Source organism: Protopterus annectens, chromosome 8.part0, assembly GCF_019279795.1.
Source record: "Protopterus annectens isolate FY-2018-M chromosome 8.part0, PAN1.0, whole genome shotgun sequence".
Lineage (NCBI taxonomy): Eukaryota > Metazoa > Chordata > Ceratodontiformes > Protopteridae > Protopterus > Protopterus annectens.
The window spans coordinates 1195652891-1195670617 of NC_056741.1; the positions used below are offsets into that span (position 1 = coordinate 1195652891).

The 17727-nt window shown below is 42.8% G+C and overlaps 1 protein-coding gene across 1 annotated transcript in view; it reads left to right on the forward strand.

The window, feature by feature from the left end:
- Positions 1-17727, forward strand: part of LOC122809298 (nectin-2-like) — a 214006-nt gene that overhangs the window by 151347 nt on the left and 44932 nt on the right. Inside the window, exon 2 of the mRNA XM_044080683.1 lies at positions 4538-4679. Within this exon, the coding sequence (XP_043936618.1) occupies positions 4633-4679 (47 nt within the window). The 5' untranslated portion in view covers positions 4538-4632. The remainder of the gene's footprint in view (positions 1-4537; positions 4680-17727) is intronic.

Sequence of the window (17727 nt, forward strand, 5' to 3'; positions counted from 1 at the left end):
ATGTTGGAGGTATTATTTCTGAGTCTTTTACATTGGGGTGTAGTCATGTTTCGGTAAGGGCTAGTATGTCAGGTTTATTTTGATCAATCCAGGCATGCATTAGTGGGGCTGCTTTATTACATATACTTCTAAGATTCATTGTTAGTATGTTCAAATCTTTGGGGTTAGGATTAAAGGGTGGTCCTGGATTAGGATGTATGTCTCCACTTTTGAGTAGATAGGTGATGAAGAATGAGTGCCATGGAGTATTTTTGTTATAGATAGGTGATGGTACTGGCATCGAGTGTCGTGAGGAGGCCAATTTGTGGATCAAATAGTATGGGAGAGTATAGGGGAAAAGCTGGGCGGAGATAAGTGAGACGATGTGTTGTTTGTTGGGGGAGATAGAAGTGGTTACTGATGTGTATTGGTGAATGGGGGTATGTGATGATATAGTTGTAGCGAGATTGAGAATTAACAGCAAAGCTGTTAGGGAGGTTAAGAGGAGAACGTCTAGTCTGAGGGTGGGTTTACTAATAGTAGAATTGGTATTTATGTTAGAGTGAAATATCAGGTATAATTACAGATGTATGTTATCTAGTGGTATGTGAGCAGCTTAAGGTAAGGTTGGAAATGTGTTGTCTTCAGGGTGGGCTTTGACAGTTTGGTTAGGTGTTTTGTCTTGAAAGTTTTAATACACACATCAAACTAACATTGCACCATAATATTTACTATTGACCAATTAGGTCTCCCCCTCCCCACCATGTATCAACCAGCAAGAGCAACATAGAACTGGTATCTCAAACCAATCTACTAGGTGTGAATATAGACAACCACCTGAAATTTGATCTCCGCCTTTAGCAAGATACAAAGAAGGCAGACCAAAAGCAATGTTGCATCTATAGAATAAAGTACTACTTTATTGACACTGCTAAACAGAACATAGCCACTCTTGTACTACTCCCAATCCTGTTATATGCCTCTCCTACCCTAACCAATTTCATCTCCTTTCTGTCAGCCAAACTAACAATGCTGCAGTAAAGTAGCCATATTCACAACCAACCAGCAATATTGATCACATCACTGCCTGTCTCTAAAACAAGTATACTGGCTCAAGCTAAATAATTTTCTGTTGTACTCACAGCTGATTACAGACTTCAAACTACTGCACAGCCCTGAAAGTTTCCCATTGCTTTACTCCATCATTCAACCCTACACTACTAAGAGACCTCTACCCTTCACTGACAGTCAGGAAATCCTTCTATGTGGCACACCTCATCACTAAAGGCTTTTCATCCAGGAAAAAGGAGGTCATTGTCCCACTGTACTCATCCATCATTAGACCCATTATAGAATACAACAGCCCATTTGGTATGTACCTCTCAAGACATCTGCAACAACTGGAAAGGCCGCAGAAATACCTCAGTAAAAGAATCACAGGCCTAAAGCAGATGCCCTATGCTGACCGCCTTAAAAAACTCCAGCTATACTCTGTTGCATATCGTCTACTCAGAGGTGATCTCTGCTCAACATACAAGGTCATGTCAAACCCAGAGCTGTTGGTCATGCCACACTTAAAGAAATCCCAATCCCTCAGAGCCACATGCTCCAGGGATCTAAACCTTGTCATCACAATAAACAAAACATGCTGGAGGGATAGGTTCCTGACCCAGAGACTCCCCAGACTCTGGAATAAATTGCCCATACATGTCAAGCAGAGTGCCTCTTTGGCCCTCTTCAAAATGAACCTTGACGATTGGATGGGAGAAAGGAAATTCACCCCGGGGATCACGTCAGTCGCCCTGCTAGACAGGGGTCCAGGGAAGTAAATAGTGTGGGAAGAAATAGCCAGGGAATTGTTATGGCTAGGCTTGTATAGGCCCTAGGGCTAATAGCCTAGTACCAACCTATGAACAAATCATTACTCCCTGTAGCCAAACCTAACAGTAGTGCAGGATACTTACTGCCTGTATTCACACTGCATTGCTAATAGCTCGAATACTCTCCCACTTTACACATGCACCGCCCCAGGTTAAACATATACTAATATAGCTATATGAATTTGTGCCATAACTCTCTGCTGCACAAAACTTAATGTACCCCACTATCATTTAATCTCCTTTGTCTTCCTTGTGCCTCCTCCTTTTCTTTGGGCTGCTCTAACTCTTTATTTTATCTTCCTTTGTCCTACATTTTGAACAAGTATTTGTAGTAGCAATATTCTTAAGTAAAACCTGGCGATCTGTACATACTGGTGGTGTAACTGATATCAAGAATGGGTGCTTACGTATTATCGCAACCACATTTTCGCCCTGATGCTGGTTGCTTCTCCTTGTGTCAACTGGGACCAATGAAGTATGAGAAAACCTCAAAGATGTGTTTTCTTTAATGTGTTCTTGTTTTTAGGATGTTTTTTCAGTTCAATGGCTGAAAAAATAAGGTTTGAAAAATAGGTTTCCCCATTTACTGCCAGCATCTCAATATGTCAGTTAAGAAAGTCCAACGTTCCACTTAAAACACGTTCCGCGTTCTCAGCCTTTGCCCTGAGAACGGAAAGCATCAGGAAAGAAAAGCAAAGCAGTACCCAGTCTAACTTCTTAAAAAAGTAATCGGGAAGGGTAGACTGTTGAAACACGATCTTGGTGGTGGGTTTGTAAAACTAGTAAGGGTTTGCACATGTTAGGATTTCTGGCTAGTGTGCTCAAAAGCAGCTACTTCATTGGAAGTGTGTGTGTGTTTCTAACATCGTAAGCTATGACTGCCCACACTCCTTTCAGGCCAACGTACGTATATACAGACAGCCACTGGGATCGCTCGCTGAATTCAGTGCTTGATGTCTTTCAAGCATGCTAGCCACAAATCTTCAAATTTGAACCCTTACTCATTTTAAAAAGCCACCACCAACATCCCAGAAGAGTTTTTTTTACAGTCTACCCTTCCTGATTACACTTCCTTGTTATTGTTTGAGAAAATGTGGTTGCGATAATACATAAGTACCCAAGAATGTCTGAATGATGGAACTTTTATTCATGAATGAAACTGACTGCAAACGATGAAACAATATAGTTGACGTCCAGGATGTCAGTCTCCCCGGGCCTCCACTAAAAAAAAGGGCACTGCTAAAGTCAAACTTTCCCTGTAAACAAATTTCAAGAAATCAACCAATAAACAAATAAAAATATCTAGTGTAGCAGTAGTAGTAACTTTACAGACTTGTTTTCCTTTAACGTTCATGATTTTTTTCAAACTGCCTTGGTATTCTGAGCCACGCAATGGAAGAAATATGAGTCCAAGATAAGCCATTTAGTAGGCATTACTTTTCTCATAAACCTTTATCTTTATGCAGAGTTGTCAATGGCAATAACTGAAACAGAGTTGTGCAGCCTTGTTTATATCCCTGAAGTAAATGGACAATGAAGTTTGACTGGCAGGTAAGTCCCCTAGAGTCCATGATGATAGAAGACAATAAGTACCTCAATTTTTATGCAAAATAAAATACCTACTATGTTCAGGAGCACAGAAATATGCTGCATGTTTCTGTTGAATTTCAGGATGCATGATGGAAGACTTAAAGTTCAGACTTGCTTAGCTACCTTCAGTATAAAGTCAAAAAGTGATACTTATTTAACTTGGGTTATTGCAAGACTGTAACTACTTGTCTGCAGATAGAACATTAAAGAAGGAAAACAGTTAACTGTATTGATATATAAATTCTAAAGTATTTAAGGATAGGTTACAATGTTTACAAATCAGTGCTAAATCAAGTAGATGTTTTATGGCTAACTAAACAGCACTGGTTTTAGTTAACTGTTTAGTAGACAGCATAGGACTTAGTCCTGGTAAGAAGTTACTTTTTCAGAATTCAAGTTTCCTTAGTTAAAATAGCATTTACCTGGTAGAGGCCTAGTTAATAAGCAGTTAGATTACTTTCATAAGGCTAGCCTGGTAACACAGAGGGGAACTCCTGTCTGGTAAGCTGACTTGAGTTCTGTTAATGATCCTGACTTGAGTTCTGTTAATGATCGTTGTCCTACAGGGTTGATATGGGAAAATTGAGCTGCTTTTGTAAGGTCGGTCTGTCTGGGAAGGGGGGGGGGTGCTAGTTTCTCCCTGTATGTGTAGGGGCTAGAGAATATAACCCAGGAAACCAAGTAGCAGGGTGACACTGCATATGTGGAAGCACACATACCCAAACCACATTGTATTCCATTCATGGTAGAAAAAGGCAGACCTAAGGAAAAAAGATTTGGTACAGTGTGGATTCATAGTTACAGGAATTTGTTTCTGCCTCTTCTTCTTCATGCACTTTTGTTCTATGTTTTTATTACTCTTAAAGTGTGAGGTGTCTTAAGTTTCTTGTGTACCTTGCAGTTCTGCTTTATTGTTACATTATATAGCATTATTCCAAATCACTCCTGCCACTGTATTCATTTTAAACTGAGTAGTTTTCCTCTCAGCATGTTCCTCTTGGATGTGATTGAAATAAATAACAATACTGAATTTCTTAATGCTCACCTAGCCAACTATTTCTTATTTAGCCAAAACTGTTCTTTTTCAGAAACACCACTGCCGGAAGTTGCTAGAAACACGGGAGCCATCATTGGGGGACTTATTGCTGGCATTGTCGTAATTGCTGTCATCGTCACTCTGATTATGATCTGCAGACAACAGAGGAAGAATCGAATGGCAGATGATGATGAGTAAGTTGTAATGCTATCAGGGCTGAAGAATGATGGAATTGTCTTGTGACATTAGAAAAGTATCCCTTTCATCTCAAGCTGTGAAGTCCCAACCCAGTGTCTGTGAGGGAGGGCATGTTTCATATGTCAGACATGCACATGTTTGAGCATGTCCTGTGTTTATCTCTGCATGCAAGTGTGCATTGGAGAGGAATGCTGGTATGTTCTTCATGTTTCACTGTTGCATTCATAACTGATGGGAATTTCCCGCCATGGAAGACCTTGGCTGTCTCGCCTACCATAATATTTTCTTCTCCTCCTCTTCCTGAAGCCAGTGGATGCCCCAACCGACATCAAGACTTTTAGGTATAAAGGGAAGGTGCCATAACCCCAGTTCTTTCTTGCGGTCGGAGCCAGAAGCAAAGAGTTGCTCAATGCATCGGTCAGTTCACACCAGAGAAAGAATACGTCCAAAGTTAAGTACTCCGTTGGGGAGCTTTTCGTATGTTTTTTGACTAATGTCAGAGAAAGTTAATAACTGTCTCCCCTGTGGCAGTCCGATACCACACCGGAACTTTCACTCCTTTTTGTGTTACCTGTTTGGGCCCAGAACACAAAGTACCTAACTGTTGGTTCTGTACTCACTTTTACAGTAAAACAGTCAAGCATAGAGCTGAAATTTTAGCTATACACTTTAGCAAGTTGCTAGGGCCTTCATATACTATGTCATCCACTAAGGCCGAGATTAATCTCCCTAGGCAGTGGAAGGGAAAGTGTCCAAAACTTAGGGTATCGAGCGAAGCTCACTCATCATCCACCAGGCCACCTAGGCTTGTTTTCATCAAAGAAGGTAAGAAGCTTTCACAGTTCCCTCCATTGACTGAGGTTGTGGCACAGACCTCTATTGAGACCCATTCGGAGTCTGATTAGGCTCTGAGTCCTCCTACTTCCGCACAAGCCGAAGGACGTAGCTCGTCAGTTAGGTCCAGAGCTGCTTTGCAAGTTATGGCTTCCAACAACCGCTCTCAAACTGTCAGTGTCTCAAGAGTCTCGCATCCTCAGCAGACCTCCTCAGTTCATCTTCCTCAGGATTCAGCTGTCCACCTGAGTCCCAGCCGTGGAGCAGGAGTCGCCTTTAGGTTCAAGCCTAAGATGTCACATAAAAAGGGTACATCCAGCTGAGGCCTTCTGGCTGTCACTCCAAATTCAGGCATTTCAACAGGACCTAGTTAGGCTGGATGAGGATTTCATCACTATAGTCAGATCCAGATGTCTTTCACTCCCAGGTTCTGCTCTTGAATCTTCCCCTGTTAAAAGAAAAAGGGGCATTCCCCACAGGAGTCTTCTGATTCTTTTGACTACCTACCTTTGAGGAAGGTTTATCTATTGCTTCCTGCAGGGATTCGGATTTAAATGAGAACCTTGCCTCAGCTTCCCCTGAGGACATTTCCTTTGGGGAGACCCTACATACACTGAAGGAACACTTTAAATGGGATGCATAGAGTATCAGCAGTCGAAGAAGAAGGTTAAGGAATTTCTAAAACTCCTTGAGTATAAACCTCTTGCCATTCCTCCAGTCTTAGCGGTAGTAAATGATTGCTGGATTCTTCCTTACAGACAGACGTCCTCCTCCCTGCCCCTCAGAAACCTGATAGATGCTACAGAGTTGTGGATTCCCACAGACACATTTTCAAGAACCCTGTAGCAGACCCTGAAGTGGTGACTTAGGGTCCTAAGGGACCTAAAGCTAGCACTTCCAAAAATCCCCTGCCAGTTGACAAAGCAGAGCCTTGGACAGGTCCTGAAAGAAAGTCTACACCTCTGCTACCCTGGTTATGAGGGCTTTAAATTGCCAGTTTCATATGAAGTGTCAGGAAACCATTCTGGACCAGATGAAGTAAAAACTGGTGGGGATTGAAAATAAGGCCTTCTCCCTGTAACTGCTAGACTCATGCAGTTCTTGCTGTCAGATAGCTAAGCACTCTTTACACTGTGGCTATGATGCTCCGGAAGCTTCCCAGCAATGCAGCAGCTACAGGATATTTCATTAAAAGATGTGCCTGGCTGAGGGCTGTGTGTCTTTAGATCTAAGGTTACAAAGAACATGTAAAATCCAGTCTCTTAGATGTTTCTTTGGACAAAGATTTCCTTTTTAGCCCCAAGGTTAAAGCAGTGCTTAGTAAGATGGAGGATAAGGCCAAGTTCATGCAAACAGTCAAGGAATTTTTTTCAGGTTCACCCTCCCTGCTTAAGCCACTGTTACCGTACCAAGCACTGGTCCTTTCCAGCCTCCCAGTCTAAGCCTTTGACACAGGACACTTTGAAAGGAAAGGAGGCAAAGGTAGCATCAGTGACCTAGACAGTGACAAACAGATTCAAATAGCCCTGTGGGATCCCAGCAACAGTGACCTAGCACTGACAAATTATAACTTCTCTGTGAGACTCCCCCCCCCCCCAAGACTAAGAGGATGTCTGTCCCTCTTCTTAAAGAATTAAACTCGTATTACCATGGATCAGTGGGTACTGAAAATCATTGACCTCAGTTCAAACAGCCTCTTATTCAATCAGGTTCCCCAGATATTCCACCAAATCAGCAGAGACCTTAAAGCAAATGCAGCTCTTGTGCACCCAGGGTTCTGTGGAACCAGTACCAAACACATTTCAAAGAAAGGTCCTTTCCTCACCCCAGAAAAGAGGATACCTGGAGGCCTATTGTGGACTTGTCAACACTCAGCAGATTTCTACATGTACCAAAATTCAAAATGCTAACCCTACAAAAATTGCTGTCCGTGATTTCACCCAATGCTTACATGGCAACCTTAGATCTAAAAGAGGCATAGAAGAATCTCATAGGAGGTTCTTAAACTTCAGAGCAAGTGTGAGGAATTATCAATTATGTGATGTTCTTTGTGTTTCACTGTTGCAGTCCTCAAATATGGGTTATCCGGCTCCCGGTAGCCCTCAGTCAGCCCGAATACGAGTCCTTGGTATATGACATCAGCTACCGCCGGTTGTAAAACTGATGTCAGTATGTCAGGTATAAAGGGAGGCAGACGACGCCATTCCTTCAGTCTTTCTTGCCATGGAGCCCGAAGCAGATGCAATTCACACTAGTGCCGGTCGACCGTTTACCTTCATTTCACTTTCTGACTACCAAGTTGAAGACACCTTCAGATAAGTACCCCGCTGGGGATCCTCTTTTCTTTTTCTTCAGTCAAAATTCATGCTTCAGCAATTTCGGCTCGTTGTTCTTTTGAGCAACCCATTTTTTCTCACCCCTTGATGAAACAGTTCCTGAGGGGAGCTACTAATCTTAGACCTCCCAGAAGAATTCCTACTCCTGCTTGGGATATTCATTTTGTCCTGGAAAAACTTACTCTGCCTCCCTTTGAACCAGCTGCCTCTGCAGATTTGAAGTTTCTATCCTGGAAGACTGCTTTCCTTGTAGCTGTTACTTCAGCAAAAGGGTATCTAAGCTGAGCTGCGAACCTTTCATTATTTTTCACTCAGATCGGGTTTCTCTGAGAACCAGTCCCTCTTTTATGCCTAAGGTAGTTTCTAGTTTAACCCTTAACCAGTCTGTTCACCTGCCTACATTTTTCAACAATCCCCAAAATAAAGGGGAAAGTATTCTGAACTCTCTTGATGTGCATAGACAGCTGAGATTTTACTTAGGACTAAATCCTTTGAAAATCTGAAAAGTTGTTGGTTAGTTTTGCTCCTGTGGCTCAGGGTAAAGCTACTTCAAAACAAACCATCTCCAAATGGATTGCTGATTGTATTCACTTTTGTTACCTGCAGCTTGGAAAGGTTCCCCCTCAGGGTATTAGGACCCATTCTACTAGAGCAGCCTCTGCCGCCTTTCTGAGAGGTGTGCCTACTAAGGACATTCTAGAAGCAGCTACTTGGTGTTCTGTCCATACTTTCACAAAGCATCACAATCTACCTTTGTTTTCTAAATCCAGGGCTGGTTTTGCCTATGCAGTTTTGCAGGGCCTCCTTACCAACCCTTAATCTGTGATCCTTCCTCCCCCCTTTGTTTTCTTACTGGGCTTTGGGAATCAACCCATATGTGAGGACTGCGACAGTGAAACATGAAGAACATAGTACAGTTGTGTATACTTGCCATAAATGTAGATGCTCGAGTGTATTCACTGTTGCAGTCCTGGTTTCTCACCCTCCATTCCCCCTTTTTTCCTAAGGCACAGACTATGGATTTTTATTTTTTGTGTGACATGTGTCCAGGGTGCTACCATTCCTGGATTAGCCTTCTTTTGGGGCCTTCTGACAGTTAAGGCAAGAAAAACTGAGGAAATGGCGTTGGCTGCCTCCCTTTATACCTGACGTACTGACATCAGTTTTACAACCAGAGGCAGCCGACATCATATACCAAGGAATCTGGTATTCGGGCCGACTGAGGGCTACAAGGAGCCAGATAACCCATATGTGAGGACTGCAACAGTGAATACACTTGAACATCTACATTTATAGTAAGTGTACACAACTGTACTTTCTGCCCTTTGGCTTGTCTGCTGCACCCAGGGTTTTCACAAAATGCCTAGCGATGGTAGCCTTCTGAAGGTCAAAGGGCATTCAGATTTACCCCTACTTAGATGTCTACCTCATTGAAGCAGACAGTCTAGAAAAATTAGAAACAAATCTGCTTTACAACCAAGAGATCCTGGCTTCACTTGGGTTCACTATCAGTGACCAAAAGTATCAGACCATCCCCACAAACAGTACTATGTTTCTGGGGACCTTGCTGGACTCCTGTCTTCAGAAGGTCTTTCTACCTCAGACAAGGATGCCATTCTAATTCTGTACTTAAAAAATCTCTTTCTCATGAACTACTTCACAGCCAGAGAGATCCTCAGAACTTTAGGTTACATTGCCTCTTGCATCCTCATGATCCCCCTGGCCAGACTACATATGTGGAAGCTGCAGTGGTATCTCAGAAATGTGTGGTGCCAACATTCTCAATCAGTCAACTTCAGAATGAAGCTTCTCCCTTTTCTAAGGAAAGAGTTTGCTTGGTGGGCCCAACCTTGCTCCCGCTCTACCTGGGCCTTCGCTTCAGGTTTATCCCACAAGACAAAATCCTGACCACAGATGCCTCAGAAATAGCCTGAGGGGCACACTACAACAGCTTACAGACTCGGGGCAGATTGGGCTCCCAATTCAAGAGCAAACACATCAACCTAAAAGAACTGGTGGAAGTCCAAAAAGATCTGATCGTCTTCAAAGACCAATTTGTACTGAAAGTATAGTAAAGCTAGACAATACTATGGTTATGTGTTACATAAACAAGTGGGGGACACTCACTCTTACTCTCTGTCGCTTTGCCATTGACCTGTGGGAAACTGCAAACTCTCCATGGCTGCACCTCATGACTCTCTACCTGCCAGGAGAAACAAATCAATTGGCAGTTCTCCTAAGCAGGAGTCTGCCAGACCCTCTTGAGTTGCAACTGCATTGGAAACTTTTTCTCAGCATAGCCAGAGAATGGTGTGTGCCAGAGATAGACCTTTTTGCCAAAAGTCCTACTTGAAAAACCACAATGCACATCTAAATATCTTTTGTATAGTATGTTGACAGTTATTCTGGAGCTTTTCTGTGTGGGCCTCCACTGAAAATGGATAGCTCCGTCAAGTCGGACCACCCCAGTAAACAAATGTTAAATAAATAAATAAATAAAATAAAGAAAAAGTTCTGCTCAAAGACCAAACAAAGTTAGCCTAGAAGACAGATGCCGCCTTCTTCTCTTGGACAGACCTATTTCTCTATGCCTTCCCCCATACTTTTGCTCTCCAGGGTACTGCTGAAGGTAGGAGAAGAGCCCCAGATTGGCCAAGGCAGCTCTGGTATCCTCTAATGCGCAGTCTAAGCAAGAAGGAACCGTGGTTGCTATCCCAACAAGTGGACGTATTAACACAGAAAAAGGGTACCATCATGCACACCAACGTGAACACACTCAAATTGATAGCTTGGATGATACGTTACCCCCCCCCCCCCCCAGAGGGGGAGATCCCTCGACAAACAGGTCCTAGACATTCTAAAAGAAGCCAGGAGACCAAACACAAGATATTATCTCTGCCAAATGGAAGAAATTCACTTTATGGTGCCGACAAAAGGGACAGTGCCCTCTTCACGCCCAGATGCCTCTGATCCTTTCATACTTACCAGGACATTTTGACAAAGGGCTTTCTTATTCCTCTGTTAAAATTTACAGTTCGCAATTTCAGCTTATCTGCCTACTGAACCCCCTTCTCTTCTTCTGTCATGAAACAGTTCCTGAGAGGTGTTGCTCATTAGACCCTCGAGAAAACCTCCTTTCCCCGTGGAACGTCAGTTTCATTCTAGAGAAGCTCACCGTCCCACCTTTCTAGTCAGCTGCCTCTGCAGATATGAAATTCTTGACCTAGAAGGCAGGCTTTCTGCTAGCCATCACTTCAGCTAGAATGGTTTCATAGCTTAAGGTCCTTGTGTGAGTGGAACCTTTCATCACTTTCAACGCTGATTAGGACCAACCCTTCCTTTATGCCTAAAGTGGTTACAGAGATCTCTGTAATCCACTTGCCCACCTTCTTTCCCAGCCCTCAAAACAAGGGGGAAGGAATCCTCCATACATTGGATGCGCATAGGCAACTGTATTACTAGAACTGAATAAAGAACGTCAGGAAGTCTGACCAGGGTTTTGTGGCCTTTGCCTGTAGCTCTGAGGGGAGACCAGTTTCCAAACAATCTGTCTTCAAATGGCTCTCCCACTTTATCTTTCATTTATTTATTTAGTTGACGTTTGTTGACCGGGATAGTCTGACTGAACTAGCGTCCTTTTTCAGCAGATGCCCGGGGAGAAAAGCTCCATAGACATATACAGCAGTTTAACACACTAACAAGTATAGAGAGTAAATAGTCAATCAAAAATAGAAACTCAGAGTTACATCATGAGGTTACACATTACGTCACAAGGTTAGACAGATAATCAGTTAGTACAATTAATTACACAGATTGTGTCAAATGCAGTTTGTCAGTGGCATTTACAGGAAGCATTCATATGAACAACAGGAAAATTGACAGTTGATTTAGAAGAAGCTTTGTATGTAGAGGCAGTGTCCTGAGTAAGATACAATGCCTTTGTCACCTGGTTCTTTAGTAACACTTTTGATACCACGAAGATAGAAAGTAAAGTAGCAGGTTAGTTTGCTTTGGTAGTGTCCTAAGCAAATAAAACAGTAGGTCATCAGATTCTGTAGAAGTAATTAAGTATCATGTAGGGATTCTTAGAGGAAATAGATGGTTTTGTTACAACTTAGATATTGTTTTATTACAGCCATCATGGAAAGAAACCACCAGACCAGATTCTGTGAGGTCACACTGTACTAGTGCAACTGCTACGTCTACAGCCTTTTATAAAGGGGTGGCCACTAAGGACATTGTAGAGGACTCCACTTGGTTCTGTGTGCATACTGTTACCAAACATTATCACCTTCTAACCTTCTCTATGTCCAGAACAGGGTCTGCCACTGCCATCTTGCAAGGGCATCCTTTCCTCCTCTTAAACTTTCCATCCACCCTTCTTTCAGCTTTGGGAATCATCCTGCCAGTTATGACTGCAACAGTGAAACACAAAGAACATAGTACAGTTGTGTACACTTGCCATAAATGTACATTTGTGTATATTCACTGTTACAGTGTTCTCCCCCCACCCTGCCCCTGTAGCCCCATGAGATTGAGGTGGGCATTCACCTCTCTATTTCCAAGTTGTCCACTCCTCCTCTGTACGTACTCTGGAGTTCTGAGCTTAGGGCCTTGACCTTTAGGACCTGTTACAGTGCTCCTATCTGTTGAAGGCAAGAAAATATTGAAGTTATGATGTTGGCTGACTCCCTTTATACCCAGGCATCTTGACTTGATTGGGGTGTCCACCGTTTTCAGGAGGAGGAGAAAATTCTTTGGTATTCGGCTGTCCAAGGGCTTTCACAGTGGGAAATCTCTTCACTTATGACAGCAATAGTGAATACACTTGAACATCTACATTTATGGTAAGCGTACACAACTGGACTTTCTTGCTCAAGGATAAAGTTTGGCAAGACCTGCCTGCAGACATGAGGAGCATGAGAGTGTTGTAAAGATCTTTCACTCCTGTTAGAGGATGGGCAGATTTCTTGAAAAAAAAACAATTGCAGCACTCCTTGGTAAGCCAATAGTTGTAGGAATATATGTATTACCTCATTCTGTGGTTATATAATCGCTTCTGTTTGTGGTAAGCCCACAGCAGTTCATTTAGGTGTAATGTAGTTGCACTTGGGTTCTTTAGTTTCAGAATAACTTCAGTTACGTAATAAGTCCACATCTGAAGTGTTAGTGCTATTGTAGGGATGCTTTGTTTTGCAGTAACAGAATTACTTTACTTGTATATGTTACACTTTTAACCGAAGGGCAGTGTGTGTTTTATTGATGTATTGTCCTTTTGATATAAAACTCTGTCAGATGCTGTAAGCTACATCTGAAAAGTCGCATGTATCATTACAGTACTTAGTTCTGCAATTATAGAACAGCCTTACACGTGTAATAAGCTGCAGCTGAATGGAGAGAGAGACAGCAGCTTAAAATGCGCAAAGAGACAGTACAGTTGTGTAAGTACACTTACCATTGCAGTAGATGTTCAAATGCAGTAACATTAGTCATATGGGTTATATTCTGCCAAAAATGTAACAGCTGACCAGCTTTCAAAACTTCAGGGCACCTTCCACTTACCCAAACTGTGAGGCGGCTCGAGCTGAGCTGACTATAACAGAAAAATTTGGGCGCCAACCCCTTTAGTGCTTTTCTGTCAACAGAGAGAGGGAGACTGAACCCTGAAAGGACAATACTAGGAAGACTAAAAAATAAATAACCACACCGTGGATAAACATACCAAAAAACAAGGGGGATGGAGCAAAGGAGCGGCTGCTACAGCAGTGATCATTTGAACATCTACTGTTGTGGTAAGTTTATTTGAACAATTGTACTTTGTTCATTATATTAATTACTGCTGCAGTAACCTTAGCTATATGGGTAGATTTCCCTAGCTTACTACTTTTGGGAGGTGGAAGGAGAAGAGTCCAGGAGCCCCTGGAGAATAGTCCAAAGCCTGATCTTGACCTAGAGAAGGGATCAAGCTTATAGTGCTTTGTAAAACTATGTACATAGGACCAAGTTGCTGCTTCTAGAATACTTCCAGAATCCAACCCTTTCTAAAAAGCCATAGATGGAGCCAAGGCCCTGGTAGAGTGGGCTTTGATACTCCCCTGCAATAGTTTTGTCATGGTGAGTATAGGAAAGGGTAGTAGCCTTAGACAACCATTCGGAAATAGTCTGTTTTGACACAGGTTGTCCCTTCTTTTATCTTCACAAGAAATGAACTGTTTATCCAAATATCTGAAAGATTTAATTCTGTCCAGATAGTACATCTGTGGGCACCCATGGTATGGGCTATCCTTTCTCTCTCATTTTTGGGTTCAGGAAAGAAAACTGGGAAATGGATAGTTTGGCTTAAAGTAAACTTGAATACCACTTTAGGCATAAAAGGAGGATCAGTTCTCAAAGAAATCCGGTCACTGTGGAAAATGAGATAAGGTTGGCTCACCGTCAGTGCTAACAACTCAGATACTCGACTCGCAGAGCTTAGAGCAGTCAGTAAAATCATCTTCTATGTTAAAAATCTCAAGTCAGCCAGGTTAGCTGTTTCAAAAAGAGTAAGTGTTAGTTTCTCTAACACAAAATTAAAATCCCAAGGAAGGTCCACTGGCTTTCTTGGAGGCCTGGCTTATCTGATGTTTTGTGATCAGCAAAAAAGAAATGCTAGAAGTTGTTAGGTGTGCTCACCTGGTCTGGGGTATGACAACACAGCCTGAACAGGCAGAAGACAAGTGTATCTAAGAGTATGAATGATAAACTGAGAAAAACAGCTTAACTAAATGTAGCATAAATAATATTTTAATCACAGACCCATCAAGGAGGATCACCAGACATCAGATAAGCCAGGTCTGATCTTAAAACAACTTTGCTGCACCAATTTCTTAGACAATGCTGTTTTTACATAAGTTACTGATCGATTTGTCTCTATAACCATATGGGGGGTGCTGAAAGTCACTAAACTGTTGCTAGCAAAACTGTCTACATTTTCTGCAGTAAAACGGTCTACATTTTCTGCAGTTCATCTTCAGAAACCATACCTTCAAGTTCTCCAATGCATAAAAGACAGTTTGTAGTTCATCTTCAGAAATCATTCCTTCAAGTTCACCATTGTTTAAAAGACAAACTAAGGTGAGATGATCAACTGGTTTTACTGTGGATTTGGACCCCACAGAATGGGAGAGAACATCATGGAATCTCGGGAGTGAAGGCAGAGAGGAGATTCAAACATATTGTTGTGTCATCCTGAAGGAAACAGGATTTATTTTAATATCCAACATGCAGTCCTTGTACTCTGCACACAAGCAGTAGCATTAGTGTGGATTTTGTCCACCAGCAGTCATAGGTTCATAGGTTGGTACTAGGCTATCGGCCCTAGGGCCTATACAAGCCTAGCCATAACAATTCCCTGGCTATTTCTTCCCAGAATATTTACTTCCCTGGTCCCCTGTCTAGCAGGGCGACTGACGTGATCCCCGGGGTGAATTTCCTATCTTCCATCCAGTCGTCAAGGTTCCTTTTGAAGAGGGCCAAAGAGGCAATCAGCTTGACATGTATGGGCAGTCTATTCCAGAGTATGGGGAGTCTCTGGGTCAGGAACCTATCCCTCCAGCATGTTTTTTTCATTCTGATGACCAGGTTTAGATCCCTGGAGCATGTGGCTCTGAGAGATTGGAATTTCTTTAAGTGTAGCATGTCCAGCAGCTCTGGGTTTGACATGGCCTTGTATGTTAATCATAGATCGCCTCTGAGTAGGTGATATGCAACAGAGTATAGCTGGATTTTATGTAGATGGTCAGCATAGGGCATCTGCTTTCGGCTTGTGATTCTTTTAGTGAGGTATTTCTGTGGCCTTTTCAGTTGTTGCAGATGTCTTGTGAGGTACATACCAAACGAGGCATTGTACTCTATAATGGGTCTAATGAGGGATGAGTACAGTGCGACAATGACCTCCTTTTTTCTGGATGAAAAGCCCTTAGTGATAAGGTGTGCCACATAGAAGGATTTCCTGACTGTTGTGGCTATCGAAGGTGAGACCACTGTCCACCTGTGTCTCTAAGTCCCCTATCACACTTTCGGTGTTTAGTGTACTGCCACTTGTGTGGTAATTCATGGGTACATGGTTTTTCCCAAAGGGGATAACTGTACATTTCTTGGCATTGAGCTTGAGCCCATGGCTCTGGCACTAAGCATCTGTTTCTTTAAGGCCCTTTTGTAGAATATCCACATAATTTGGGGATTCAATAATGGCTCCCAGTTTGCAGTCATCTGCGAACTTTGTTAGCCAGAGTCCCCCTTAGTGCTGGCCTGTACTTCAGAGAAGTAGATGCCAAACAAGAGCTGTCCCAGGACTGAACCCTAAGGTACTCTACTTGTCACTTGTCTGGAGCTAGATTTTGAGTCTGCTACTTTTACAGTTTGGGTTCTGTCAGTAAGCCAGTTGTCAACCCTTTGAGTGACGTAGGAGTTAATGCCCAGCTTAGTAAGTTTATCTGTGATTCCAGAGTGGGGTATGGTGTCGAAAGCCTTGGCGAAGTCCAGATAGGCTGTGTGGACCGCCTTGCCCTCTTCCCCAGCTCTGGAGACTGATCCGAAGAAGTCAATCAGGTTGAGGAGACAAGATCGGCCTTTTACGAAACCAAACTGGGTGAGGTCCAATGTTTGAAGTTTTCCAATGTCTTTGTTTATAAGTTCCATGATAATGCGTTCCATGGCTTTGCAGATCAGGCTCGTCAGACTGATGGGATTATAGTTCCCGGGATCCAAGGTGGATCCCCCCTTGTGGAGTGGGATAAGTGTAACTGTGTGCCACTCATTGGGCACAAAGCCTGAGGTGAGGCTATTATTAAACATGACACTTAGGGGAGGTGCCAGTTCATTTTGTAGTTCATGTAGTACACAGCCCGGGATGTTGTCTGGTCCCATGGATGCTGTATTCTTAGCTTTGGAGAGTGCGTTTTTTTTACCTGTGTGGCCGTGATTACCGGAATTTGGCAATCTTTTTGGTATTGAGATGGGCCCTTTTAGAGGTGAGAGGGGGTGAAGTTGGCACTGAATCGATCTGCCAGGATATTGGCAATATCCTTGGGATCAGAGTATTTAATGCCATTCTGTTGTAGCTCAGAGCAGATCTGAGCATTGCCATTTAGATTCTTGACATAAATAGAATGCCTTGTGATTGTCCTTGGAATCTTTGATAATTTTATTTTTGTAACTAGGTTTGGAGGATTTTATGAGGGATCTCAGCTTCTTACTGAGGCTGGTAAGGGAGTATTTTGCATCCTGTGATTTTCCTCTTTTCTGCAACAGTTTCTTGCTTCTGTTGTGTAGTTTGTTTATGGCAGGGGACCACCAGATTGGCTTCCTTTTTTGGAGGAGACCATCTTGATTTTATTTGGAATGGCACGATTCATGCACGAGTGGGTGTACTCGTACAGTGCCTTAGTGTAGGATTCAGCAGTCGAACTTTCAGTTCCCGTGTGCATGGGTGTCATGAAGTTTGTCACTTCTGACTTGAGTAGCATAAAGTTAGCTTTGGAGAAGTTTTTTTTGGAGGTTTCCCTGCTGGGGAGGGGGGTAGGATGTGGATGTCAAGGGTGATTAGTTTATGGTCAGACCTGACCAATGAGGGGGTGACCACTGGTGTGGAGCATCGATCTACCATGTTGGTAATGACCAGGACTAGGATGTTTGAGCCCCTGGTGGGACTGTGGATTAGTTGATCCAGGGCATTGAAATTTATGAATTCCAAGAACCGTTAGGCAAAGGTGTTGGCACCCGAGTAGATGTTCTTCATCTCACATTGCTGCAGTCCTTACTTATGGGTAGTCCGCTGTCCTCGGTCGGCCCGAATACCAAAGTATTAGGCTGACGTCGGTCATGGATGCCTAGA